Source organism: Periophthalmus magnuspinnatus, chromosome 7 (assembly GCF_009829125.3).
Source record: "Periophthalmus magnuspinnatus isolate fPerMag1 chromosome 7, fPerMag1.2.pri, whole genome shotgun sequence".
Classification (NCBI taxonomy): Eukaryota; Metazoa; Chordata; class Actinopteri; order Gobiiformes; family Gobiidae; genus Periophthalmus; species Periophthalmus magnuspinnatus.
Window position 1 is genome coordinate 27,992,430 of NC_047132.1, and position 12,582 is coordinate 28,005,011.

At 38.8% G+C, this 12,582-nt stretch overlaps 2 protein-coding genes across 2 annotated transcripts; both read left to right on the forward strand.

The window, feature by feature from the left end:
• Positions 1-3,421: 3,421 nt before the first annotated feature.
• On the forward strand, positions 3,422-4,310 carry foxl2l (forkhead box L2-like). Its single transcript, XM_033970044.2, has one exon. The coding sequence runs from the start codon at positions 3,484-3,486 to the stop codon at positions 4,243-4,245; it is 762 nt and encodes a 253-aa protein (XP_033825935.1). The 5' UTR covers positions 3,422-3,483; the 3' UTR covers positions 4,246-4,310.
• A 714-nt stretch (positions 4,311-5,024) lies between these two features.
• On the forward strand, positions 5,025-12,172 carry tmem201 (transmembrane protein 201). The gene is made up of 11 exons (XM_033970045.2): positions 5,025-5,258; positions 5,611-5,731; positions 5,805-5,999; positions 6,079-6,258; positions 6,336-6,670; positions 6,758-6,958; positions 8,635-8,831; positions 9,002-9,064; positions 9,136-9,438; positions 10,208-10,333; positions 11,073-12,172. The coding sequence occupies exons 1-11, from the start codon at positions 5,149-5,151 to the stop codon at positions 11,168-11,170; spliced, it is 1,929 nt and encodes a 642-aa protein (XP_033825936.1). The 5' UTR covers positions 5,025-5,148; the 3' UTR covers positions 11,171-12,172.
• Positions 12,173-12,582: the final 410 nt, after the last annotated feature.

Genomic DNA, 12,582 nt, shown 5'->3' on the forward strand with positions numbered 1-12,582 from the left:
TTGTTCACATGCTCCTGAAAATGTGTTGTTTAAATCCATTGTGTTTTTTTCTCCAGTTTTCAGACTATTATAAAACTATCAAAGTGTTATGTCACTGTTATGTCAATACACAATTAAATAAAACAAATACAATCATAATGGCACATTATTTTGACTGACCGTTTTCAGCAATTTAAAGCAAGGTGCTTAGTCGATTGATTTATTCAGAATCCTGAAATATGGAAAGCGCCCTCTGTCGTTGAACCGCTGTAAAACAACGCCCCAGGTAAAAAGCCATTGAAAAACCCACAGCTGGGAATTAAAAACAGGAGCCTACCTATAGACTCCAAACTCTAAAATATATATATACACAATAAGGCTACCACACAGTAAAAAGCAAAGCCTAAGCTTAATCGTATGACAAACGTTGAATTATGAATGACTTATGGACCGTGCACACACTCTGTTTTGATAAATGTACACATTTATTTTACACAGTCAATTCATAGGGACGTGCCTCACTTTTGGGGACAAAATCAGGCCCTCGTGACTTAAATCCTTTAGGTTATTATTGGGTCAACGACATGAAGTTGAGATATAGGTCAAAAAAGTTTATGGCAGGGTTAAGGTTAAACAAGTAGGTACTATGATTGACGTTAGGATCAGTCTCCAGGAAATGAATGTAGGTCCAGGTAAAGTCCCCTGAAACATTGGAGCCCCGTGCGTCAGGGCAGGTGCCAGTGTGCGTCGCTAAATGATTGGCTTCTGCTGACCTCTTCTGACAGGACGAGGTACTACTGTGGAAAATTGACTCATTTATAAATCTTGTTAAACCTGTTTAACTATATAGAAGCGTTAGAGTCAGTGGAACATTAAATTGTATGTATATATATTATAATTTGTTATTCTTTGTGCTCATAAAATAGGAGACATATCCTTCATCTTCGATGATTACAAAGATATATTTTTATATAACACCACTAGATGGCGCACACGTGCAGTCAATATGGTTGTATTTAACATGACGGAGGAAGAGACACATTGAAAATGTGTATTTTGAATTAGGCCTAAGTGAAAGTGTACAGCTTCAGTAAATTTTTCGAAGAAATATATATTTCACAAATTGAACACTTAAGAATAGAGAACTACAACTACTCATGTATCCCAATGTGCCTGCAATAAAAAAGGTGCTTCACTATGCTTTTAAAAACACCTTTTTTTCCTACACAATGCAAATCATGTTTTTACAACAACTAATTCAACAAGTTAAAAACAATCCAATAATTAAATTAGACACTTTCCAAATCACATAACTACAACACATAGCAACGTCAACACAATATTATTTTGGCAACCATTAGCATTTGTTTTGGTACAATGAGAACTCATGTGGAAGGGATTTTGACAAATATGATTTGACAAAGCGATGTGTCAAAGCCTCAGTGTAATCGCTGTACCAATCGGCCTGTGGTGCCAGTTCTGTGCCAAAAGTCAAGAACATACCACAGAAAAAAACAATGCATGACACTTTAATAGTAGGGACACCTGTGGCAACATCAAGTCAAGCAGGAAGTCACTCTTTTTCTAAATGTGTTGAGGGTAAAAAGAAATAATAAAAAACATTTTATTTTGAAAACAAAAAATGAATTAAGGGCTTATTAATATTTTAAACATTTTATATTTTTGTTGTGTCTTTCATTTCCTCTTCATGTGCAATGTGCTGCTACTTGTCATCACTGTCAAGCTTACATTCTTGTCAACTCAGACAATAAATGAAATACAGCTTGGAAATGTTTGTAGAGGAAGAGGCAGGTGTTGTGGGAGTGTTAACTGGAGAGGAACTGGCAATGGCTGTTGAAAAGTGTTGACAGCATCTTCTCAACAAAAGATGAACTGTGAAGTACACATCATGGGTCACTGGCATTACGACAATAACAGGGAACTTTACCACACCTTGAAAGTGAAGAGTTTTAGGAGAGCAGTGCTACTAGAAATCTATTTGTATGTGTGATGGTTTGCATTCATTTTTTTGATCATTGCCCTCTTTTCATACCTGGTAATTGGATAGATTTAGTCCTACAGTGAACAAGTTAACCTGTAAACTGCAAACGGTAAAATAAAAAGAAAGAGTAAGGTAATTTAATGATTTCACTACAAAATAAATTATTTACGATTGCAAAAACACAAGTATTAGTCAGAAGACACATGTCAGACATGATCAGATATAAGAAGTCTTTCGTATTTTTCAAACCTGAACTGAGGAACAGATAATGTGCATGAAAGGTATGCTGTCATTACGCAAGACTGGAAGTTTCTTACTGCAACAACTCCAAAGTCAATATTGTCTTTAATTCCCCACTATGCGCTTCCTGGATGAACCTAATATGTCTGTGCTGACTGACTGTTGACGACCTATGCTGGACTGTGCATAGGTAAGTCAAAAATGTTAAGTAGTCTAATGGGGACATGGAGTGATAGGGAGTGATAAGTCTGGCAGCCAATAGAGGTCATGTCTTCAGCCTTAAAAGTTTAGCTGCTGACTTGTGTGCACAGTTTGTGAAGAGCTGTACACTATTTCAGATTGATTAACAAGACAAACTTGTTGAGTCACCTTCACCTTTTCTATTATTTATTCCCAACAAACTTTATCTACAAATAAGACATCAGTCATCTTAAAAATCCTTAACTAGATTCATCATTTGTGTAAATCTATATCAAATCATGCCTCACTTGTTCGCTGTGTATCTCCAATGTTTCGATGTGTCCCTGTGTCAGTTCAGAGGAGACAGGCTGTCTGGTGAGTGCAGGTGATCATTATCTGGCTTCTCAGTGGACAGAGCTCACTGCTGTTGGTGTTTTTTTCTGTATGTGGGTGGCATGAGCTGTGATACCTGTAAGCCTTAATACTCCTCTGGTCTGTGGCATGAGCGCTGGAAAGCCCCACTCATCACTTGAGTCTTGACACCATCAACTGCTTATGCTAGCTGTAACAAAAAGTGCAGAAATGGTTCATATGTTATTGGGCATTAGATCTGGTTTAGTTAACAATATTAGAAATAGAGTGTTGATATGTATGTACACTAATGATGCTATTTCTATGTCTTGTTATATTTATACATATTTCTGGGAACATATTTATTTGATATTTCACAGCTTTTTTAAAATTACTTTCCTACAAAAGCTGAGATTAAAGGTTTCTCTTCTCTGAAGTTGGCAGCATTAGAGGCGTGTTGGTAAATATATCCAGGTGTGCTCAACGTAACTTGTAGTTGACTCGGGACAGGCACCAGAACTTGAACAAATGGGGCTTTGATTGTCTGGGAATATTTGATAACACTGATTTCCCAGGTCGCTGACCCCATCTTCAGTCTGAAACATGTAGCGAAAAGTGTGAGAAACTAGGGGCCATCAAAGTTCAAAGCACACGGTGTTTGTAGGAGGAGTTTGCACCTGCAGACACCGACCTCACTGACACAAAGGCACCGTGAATTACGCACCTTAGCCATGGACGCGACGGAGAAGTGCCCAACCGAGGAGGGAGCGCAACTACTGGACATCAGCGTCAACTCGCCCCCGGAGGAGCCCGGAGGTTCAGAAGAGAAGCCGGGTGCACTGGAGAAGCCGGGTGCGCCAGAGAAGCCGCTCTACTCCTACGTGGCTCTCATCACCATGGCCATAAAGGACAGTCGAGAGAGGAGGATGACTTTGAGTGAGATTTACGACTACATCTCGTCCCGGTTCCCTTACTACGAAAAGAACAAGAAGGGATGGCAGAATAGCATCAGGCACAACTTGTCTCTAAACGAGTGCTTTGTAAAGGTCCCGAGAGAGAGCGCTCGGGATAAGAAAGGCCACTACTGGATGCTGGACCCCGCGTTTGAAGACATGTTTGAAAAAGGAAACTACAGACGGAGGCGCAGAGTGAGGAGACCCTACTTCACCCCTGGAGTCCCATACATGCACGGGGCCACAGTGGACTACGATCCGCGATACCTGCAACCTTGTATGAGCTGCCCCTGGAGCCAAACACCACCCAGCCTGACCACCAGCGGAGCGCTCAACTCCTTCTGCCCTTCGCCTCACTGGCATCACGCGACCTACGGGACCTTTCAGCGCCACCCCGCCGCCCTGGTGCCCCACAGCAGTTGCCCTTACGGCGGAGTGACGCAGCCCGCGAGCCCAGAGGCAGCTGGGGTCTCCGTTGCGTGCAGCTACCAGCAATTCACTTCTTTCTCAACTTACCCAGATGCGCCACTTTACAAGTAAAATAGGCCTGTGAACTACAAGTTATTATTCAGAGACTGTTGTAAGGTAGGGCACGGTTGACTGATTAAAACAACCATATGTTTTTGAAATGTGCTCCCTATTTTGTTTATGTTCATGTGGCACAGTTTAAGGCTATTTGTTTCAGAAAATACAATCACAAGAATTAAGTTAAATAAAAAGAAATACAACCCAAGGTTGTAATCGAGTTCCATGTATTATTCTGTATGACGTTCACCTGTAGCCTATGGTTTGCAGAGTAATTTATTATGTTAATATTTTTGTTATGCCCAGTTCTGGAGCTGCTATGCAATACTTTGATCATACTAAAGCACTGGAAGTTAGTGAATCTGTGAATGTTTACATACAATAAATTGTGTTATTCTTATTATGTTTGTTTAAATAAACTTTTTTTTTTTTAAATTTGAGCTCATCTCATCCTTTTAGATTTATGGCTTTTAAAGCATAACATTGCCAAACAGGTCGAACGACTGTGTTTAGCTTAAAGTTAACATGCAAATGCTAACTAATTGTTAGCTAAACGAATATGGCTAAAAGTTTGTGTTTTTTATTTGAGCACATTATCGCAGTAGTGCTTGTGTAAATTGTTTCATTGATAGTAGATATAGAGATAAAGTGCATGTCAATACATGTCAAATTCGAATGAATAATACGTTACCTTCATTTTACTTTGAGTAAACATTGTATAAAAGTGAGAAGAGCATGTCTTATACAAATCTCTATGAGCGCTCCGTCGTCAATGGAAACGGTGACGTGTTTCCGTTTCCGGATGAGGGGCGGAACAAAAGAAGAGCTCATTTTGCCGCGTGCGCGCTCGCGCTGCAATTTTGTGTCTGAATCGCCACAGTTTAGTAGTTTGCAGAATCTTGTGCGTTTACTTTAGATATGGAGGCGTTAAATCAGCTTCTAGCGGAGTATCCGGAGCTGATGTTCAGCGGGATGGGCGCCACAGCTGTGGTGGCAGGAGGAGCGCTCCTCTACAAACTGTCCTCCAGGTAAGTTCACAGGACTCACCGTCGTTTCGTGGGTCTTTACTATGTTTATGGGAGTGGTTCAGTAAGCACTGATGGTCATTGTGTTCCATCTTCAAAAGTATCATGTGTCAGTTCGCAAATGCACAATGTACATGTGCGATCTGTTATATAGCTTTGTGTTGTTGTCCTTGTGCTAGCCTCGATGCTAAACACCATCATTTACGGCTACAACACCATTATAATCAGTGATAATTTAAAGATGCAACTTTCCTTTGACTTGTATAGGCCTATGTATGTCCGTGAGTCTGCATAATACTGAGTATTTTAATGTTTACATGTGATTATTCTTTGCACAACCCCTCCATCTTCCCAGAAAGAAACCGTCCCATGCCAGTGTGAACTGTTGGTTCTGTAATCAGAACAGTGTGGTGCCCTATGGGAACAGGAATTGCTGGGACTGTCCGAACTGTGATCAGTATAATGGCTTTCAGGAGGTACATTTCAAATTTATTGTAAAGGTGTTTGTCTTTTTTTTACTTGTTTTGACAATTTCTTTATCTTCTTTAGAATGGAGATTACAACAAACCTATCCCCGCTCAGTACATGGAGCACTTAAACCATGGCGTCTCTGGAAGCCATCCATCTCCAGATCCTCCAAAAACCCTGCAATGGGTAAACTGTCAGATGCTGCTATGCAGGAAGTGCAATAATAACCAAACGTCAAAGATCAAGCAGCTAGCGTCATTTATACCAAGAGATGATGTATGACCTCGTCCCTCACCATCAATATTGATATATTATATGGCTTATGTCTTCTACATTTATTTATTTTTTGTTATAGGAAAATTATGATGAAGAGATTGAAGCCTACAAGCATCATCTTGAACAGACATACAAGTTGTGTAGGCCATGTCAGGCTGCTGTGGAATACTATATTAAATATCAAAATCGTCAACTTAGGACTGTGCTGCTAAACCATCAGCTTCGGCGTAGTCGTGACACAGACAAGGGTTTTATAAAGGTCAGCATAAAAAAAATAGAGCTTCAACTTGAATAGCTCATCTGTAGTATTGATTATTTCCCCTTTTACTTTTACAGAGCCCTTACAGTGCATCTTGTCCTACAGCAGTAATACTTCTACGAATCCTTGCCTTTCTCATTTGCGCTTTCTTGTTTGCATCATCTTTTGTTGACTTGGCTGATGTGTCCACCTCGCCCAGTATCACTCCACAATCTACTGTCAACGAATCTGCTATTAAAAATCAAAGTAATGACACTGTACATGTTTGGCAAGGCCTGCTCGAGCTGCTTCCAGAAAAGACCTTTGAAAAGTCCAAGGCAGTGTTGCAGTTTGGCAAAGACAGTCAGGTGGCTGTAGTATCTCTTGGCCTGTTGATTTGTCTTACCAGTATCTTCCTAGCCGGACCCACAAGGTGAGACTTCCTTTTCTAGATGATGCACATATGTGAGAAAAACTATGGTAATCTCTCTATTAAGATAACTTGTGTATTTCCTTTTAGGTTGAGAAGAATTGATGCAGTGGCGTCCATTTTGTGGTTTCTGATCCTGTGTCTTCACATGGCTGAGAGCTTCAGACCTGGTGCCTCAGACTGGACAGATACAGCCAAACTCTGTGCCGTGTCCACCTGTTGTCTGGTCAGCTTTGGTGCAGCTGTGGCCACTCGCAAACCACTGGGTTCAAGAAGAGGCAGATACCGAAGGTCAGAATCTGAGCACTAATGGGTTTCGCAGGTGACTTTGGGTTAGTTATTTCACACTGTTAGTGGTTATTGGATATCACATCTGTATGTATGTCTGCTACAAAAACTACATAAGCACTGAAAGTGCCACACCTGTGTGACAGCTCCGGGAGCTGAGGTGATCAAATACTTTCTTCTTTTCATTACATCTTGTTGTAATCATGTCAGACTCATTCAAAGCTGGAGACAAATCTAAGAAACTTTTCCAGTTATTGTGTGTGTTGTGTTGCCATTTAGAATCACCAGCATTGCGATGATGGTGGCTTTTACATAAAGTTTGAATATTTTGGCTTTTAACTAGTTTTTTGCACTTGACATGCTCATTTTTAATATTATTGTGACAGCATGAAACAGATTTGCTAATTAACCTGTTGTGAATGTTAATGACCAGAGACTAACTTGGTTAGTTTGCTAACTTGTAGGGCTACTGTGTTTATTATATAGACAGGAATAATGTTTGTTGGCCTTTTTGCCTTTTTGATTTTCTCTTGATTTTAGTTGCACTGAAAAATGACATTTCCTGGCTAACATTGTGCCCAGCTCACTACTAACATCTTGCATGCACCCACTAACCTTTTTTCGGGGTGGTGAAGATGGTTTGATGGTAATGTGAAAGTGATACATGTTTAAACGTACTGTGTTTTCACAAAGTACTGTGTGTCCTGTAAATGGAGTTGTTGTGAAAGTGTGTTGGTGCAGTTTGTCCAGTTGATTGAGACAGTAGATGTAAAGCTTCTGATAATTCTAGACTGATGAAATGAAGTAGTTGATCTTTTTTTTTTTTTTTCAATAAAATGCATTTGACCATGTTTTTACGTGACAAACTGCATCTTGGAACTTGACAAAATGGCATTGTTTTTTGTCATTGCCAATATTTTTATGCTGTGATTTTTATGTTGTTGTTAAAGTAATTGTCTGTATGGTAACTCATAAGCTAGAATCTAGCTAGGTGCTAGATGAACATTAGCCGTATATTAACAGAAACATATTATGGCCTTTATATTACCTATTCCTGAATGTATTAACCTCCTTTGTATGTGAGTAACCTTTATAAATGTGATGGTGTGGTACTGTAGAACAAGTTGGAGTATTTAAGAAGTTATCACTTTGGTATTTGCTACCGCAAGGATTATGACAATACTTTATACAATTTACAGTATTAAAACGGTGTTTAGTGAAATTGCTTTAACAAACGACTCTTCTGTACCACTATTCCCTCATTAATAAGGGAATAGGGGTTTGTACTTTACTCCTTGAATTTAAACATGTTTTTGTAAACAAATACTCATAATAAACATGTAGAAAACATGCAGTTTTGTAATTTTTTTTGTGCACTTATCAAACACTGTTGGGGGGTTTCAACCTCTTTCCATATTTGTCATTAAATTTACATTTTACAAGCTGATGCAGGCATGGAGATTGAAAAGCACAAACTGTCTTTTGCTTGAAGCTTTTTTTTGTTTGCAGCTGCCAAATGACAACTGCAGCAGCCACATGTCAGACGCCGCCATGTCCTTCCACTCTGTCATACAGTTTGCAAACATGTTTTTCTACTGACTTCATAGTAGTGTCACGTGAATAACAGGATTACTTTAATTAAAATACCGATTGTAGACTTTTTGCATTTTGTTTTGCAGACATTTTCCCAGCGGTTTCCAGCCTCCGTTGCCTGTTTCTGACCTGACAGACTCCATTGTTCTAACTCCTCCACCCAATCTTTGCAAACTCATACACCAACAGACTCCACAGGAGCGCAAGGCCTCCCCCACATCACTCCCAGGACGCCTCAACAGAGCGCTCCGACTTGGGACTATTCCAACACTCACTCGCACAGGTAAGTTTTGAATCTTTTTTTTTTTTTCCTTTTGATAGATTGATCAGCTGGTTTTTGATGACCTCTAGTGGCAACATTTAATTGCTCTTCAATACCAAAATGTGTAGACAATGAAAGTTCTATGTTTTTGTTTTTTTTCCTGTTGTGGACTTGAATTTTGTCATTTTCAGATTCTGGTTATCTGTTCAGTGGAAGCAGGCCACCTTCGGTTTACAAAGGCTCCCCGTCTTCAGGTATGTTTTTTTATTTATTTTTTTATGTACCATATATAAAGTTTTGTTAATCCTATTTATAATCTATGCAGATTATTTTTCTCTCAAATCTGGAAGCCGGCCCTCGTCCCCTGGCCCTTCCCCGACCCCCTCTGTGGCTGGGTCGGTCACCTCCAGCTCTGGGTCAGCCCGGTTCCGTAGACCCCTCATCAGCCCAGCTCGACTCAACATCAGTGGTCAGAAACTGAGGCTTTTCTCCAATGAGAGGGAGTCGACTCTCAGGACCCCTCCTGTGTCCCCATCTGTGTCCCCCTCACACATGGGTCATGAGCCGGCACCTTCAGTCTACAACACCTGCTTTTCTTCAGACGTTTTCTCTCTGCACAGTCAAAATGGTCAGTTTGTTTGTTTGTTTATTATCACTGTCCCATTATATAATGAGAAGTTGATATTCATCAACATGTGACTGTACAGCATTTAAGTGCGCCAGAGTTAGCCAAGCAGACTCGTTTTCATCCATAGGTCCGGGTTTATGACAACACAGAAAACGGGACATAACAAGCACAAAACAGTCCATACACATGACGAAAACATTACAGTGAAATACAAAATGTAGTGATATTAGAAAAATGAGAACATGGTAAAAGCCACACAGTACAGAGTAAAGACGATGGACAAAATCACAATTTTTCAACAAGACGAACATTTAAGATGTTAAACTCATATAGATTAGTTAATGTTGGTGCACCACCTTCTTATGTTTTTTTTTTTTTTTATTAGGAATTAGGAATTTTTATTTGTCATTTTAATTAACAAAAACAACAAATATTCTGTCTTTTGCATGGTCAAAAGATCTCAAAATGCTGCATGTAAACAATGCATAGACAACACTGAGGACTGTTTACTATTTAAAAGATGTATTTTATTTAAAATGGTTAATCACTATGGCAATGGTCCTAATTTTTCATCATTCTGAAATCTACGGATATTAATTTATAATGCTGTTCAATGTAACACTTCTACCACTAGATGGGGCCATTAAATCAGACCGACCCTCAAGCAAAACCATTGTATAATACTACGTGGAATATGCTGTACAACATTATAACAATATGACGTACTTCCTCCTTTGTTTGTAATTATGTCCCTTCTATTTCTGTACAGATTTGACATTTAATTGCCGAGATGGCAGTGTAATAGAGGAGGAGAAGAAAGGAAGCTCTTCTGAATCCTCCGCATGTTTGGTCGACACTACAACACAAGGGCCAGACACCAGTTCTTCAGATAAAAGTGAGTTCATTGTAGGTTTAAACAAAACAAATGTAGCACTGGGCTTTCAAATTAATCAACATAAACGAGAAAATCTGGAAAAGCAGTCTTCTATTGAAAGTGAGAGCACCTTCTGTCCCACAATGGGGAAATTCCAATGTTATAAGGCAGAGTGCAAGAAGAGCAGGAGAATAACAAAGACTATTAAAATAGACTTAAATCTAACTAACTTGAATATTAAAATACCATTTGAATAGTTAAAGGTTCTAAAATGATAGATCACTCAACCTCAACAAAGACATACCTGGTTTTGTGTTCTGTTTCATTCACTCATGTTAAAGTAAACCTGCGTTATTAGGTTGTCTACATGTCCAAAGCTCAAAATGTCCCACCTTGTGATGTCATAAGGTGGTAGTTTTCAAGTTGACAGCTCCTTTTACCTTTTATTTTAGTAGATATTGGCAATTCCAGGCCTGAAATTATCCAAATGATTCTAGTGAAGGTGTATAGAGTTTAAAAACACAATGGGGCACTTCCTGTATTTCCGCATGACATCACAAGGTGGAGCAGAGTGTTTTCTGTTTGAGAGAAGAACACAGCTTAAATGCAGGTTTTTTTGTGCATTTTTGTGTGTGAAACAAAACAACTCTACATAATAACATGGATCAGAAAATAATGTAAAGGCTTTAAAACTAATATAGGCTATGACTGTTTGCCATATTTTAACATTTTAATCTTATTCCTCTATTGTGCCCTCTAGGTTTTTGGAGGCAAGTCATTTGGCCAGGACTGTTATTGGTCAGCCTCAGCACTAACTTGGTCTTTGGCTCTATTTATGTGTACAATAACTGGAGATGAACTTGAACTGCTGCCTCTGCTGCATTGACCTACATGTAGTGAGCGGTCCGTAGAAGCCCGGGTCCCGTCCCCTGCTCTCAGGATGCTGTGGATGTACTTCTACTCCGTCATATTTGGTTTAGGAGTCAAAAGGTTGTTTTTTGTCCTTCTCCAAGCCCTAAGTTTCGTGTACATTTAGTTTAGACACTACTGTTTGGCTGTGAAATGTGCAATGACAAAGTACTGTTGTTTTCATGCTGCTGTTTACATGTCTTAATTACCGACACTGATTGTATTTTAGGTTTAATGATCTGGACGACTGAGGGATTAAAGAGAATCTGACAAAGTAGTAAAACCTAAATATAATGCAGCATGTTTTCTATTGACTCTTAAAACATTTTTTTCTAATTGTAGTATTCAGTATTTCTATTTGTTTTCAGTTTTTCTGATGCCAAAGCAGTAAATTATGTACTACGGTATTGGTTTTCTGTAACCAACATTTTTGTTATGCATATGGTACGGTGCTAGAGGCGAGCTGTGGGTCAAACATTTCATCTACTTTTGAAGTATCACTTGCATAATGTGGCTTATTAATTTTGAAGAAAATTATGTATTAACTGTATGTGTTTTATGAATTTCATGTCAAATGTAAGTATTTGGCAACATTTGTAGTGCTTGACACTTTTGTAATGGGACGCATGTTTTTTAAGTGCGTTTGCATTTTCAATTTTTTTTTTTTTTTTTGAGCTAAAAATGAGCAGAATCAAATATGCTACTGATATAAAGTGACTACTTCTCCAGTTGTACTGTATAAAGTAGGTATTTTACAGTTTTTCTGAACAGTTTGTGCGAGTGGTGAATTGTAAATAATGGTCTGGAGACATTAGGTCTTATGCATATTGTGGGTGCTCATTGAATCAAATTGTATTTAAATTTGATTTGAAAAGATAAATTACAGTGACATTTGTCTTAATGTTTTGTTTTATGCCTGAAAACAGCATTTTAATAAATGATTTGTATCATAATCGTGTGCGACTCTTTCCTTCTCCGGACCTTAAATGTTCTTCTGGTAAATGTTCACTGTAGGAAGAGCAGAATTTGGTGTAAAAAGTACAGTTGTATGTTTGCTAAAATGGTTAATCTTGTGTTGTCTCCTGTGATTTTAGTTCACACTTGGGAATCTCAGTGAAGATGTTGGAGTCAGTGCTGAGGCGAGGGGTAGGAGCAGGTCACCTCAGTTTCTCTTTATATTCACTTTGTTTTCAGCAGCAGCTCTTCAGTCTTGTTTATCTTTTTAATGAACGATGTTTGTGTGAAACTGTACACCTCTATTTCCCCTGCATTGTATTATTGTGTGTGTTCTTTCACGCACACTTTGGGAAAAACAATACAGTTTATACAATCATTGTAACATTCACTGTAACAAATACTCT

What these genes read in the sequence shown, in the direction of transcription:
- foxl2l (XM_033970044.2), top strand. Translation starts at nt 3,484, where the DNA reads ATGGACGCGACGGAGAAGTGCCCAACCGAGGAGGGAGCGCAACTACTG.
- tmem201 (XM_033970045.2), top strand. Translation starts at nt 5,149, where the DNA reads ATGGAGGCGTTAAATCAGCTTCTAGCGGAGTATCCGGAGCTGATGTTC. An exon ending in CAGACAAGGGTTTTATAAAG is followed by an intron (nt 6,259 to 6,335) that starts GTCAGCATAAAA and finishes TTACTTTTACAG; the next exon opens with AGCCCTTACAGTGCATCTTG. An exon ending in CAAAGGCTCCCCGTCTTCAG is followed by an intron (nt 9,065 to 9,135) that starts GTATGTTTTTTT and finishes TAATCTATGCAG; the next exon opens with ATTATTTTTCTCTCAAATCT.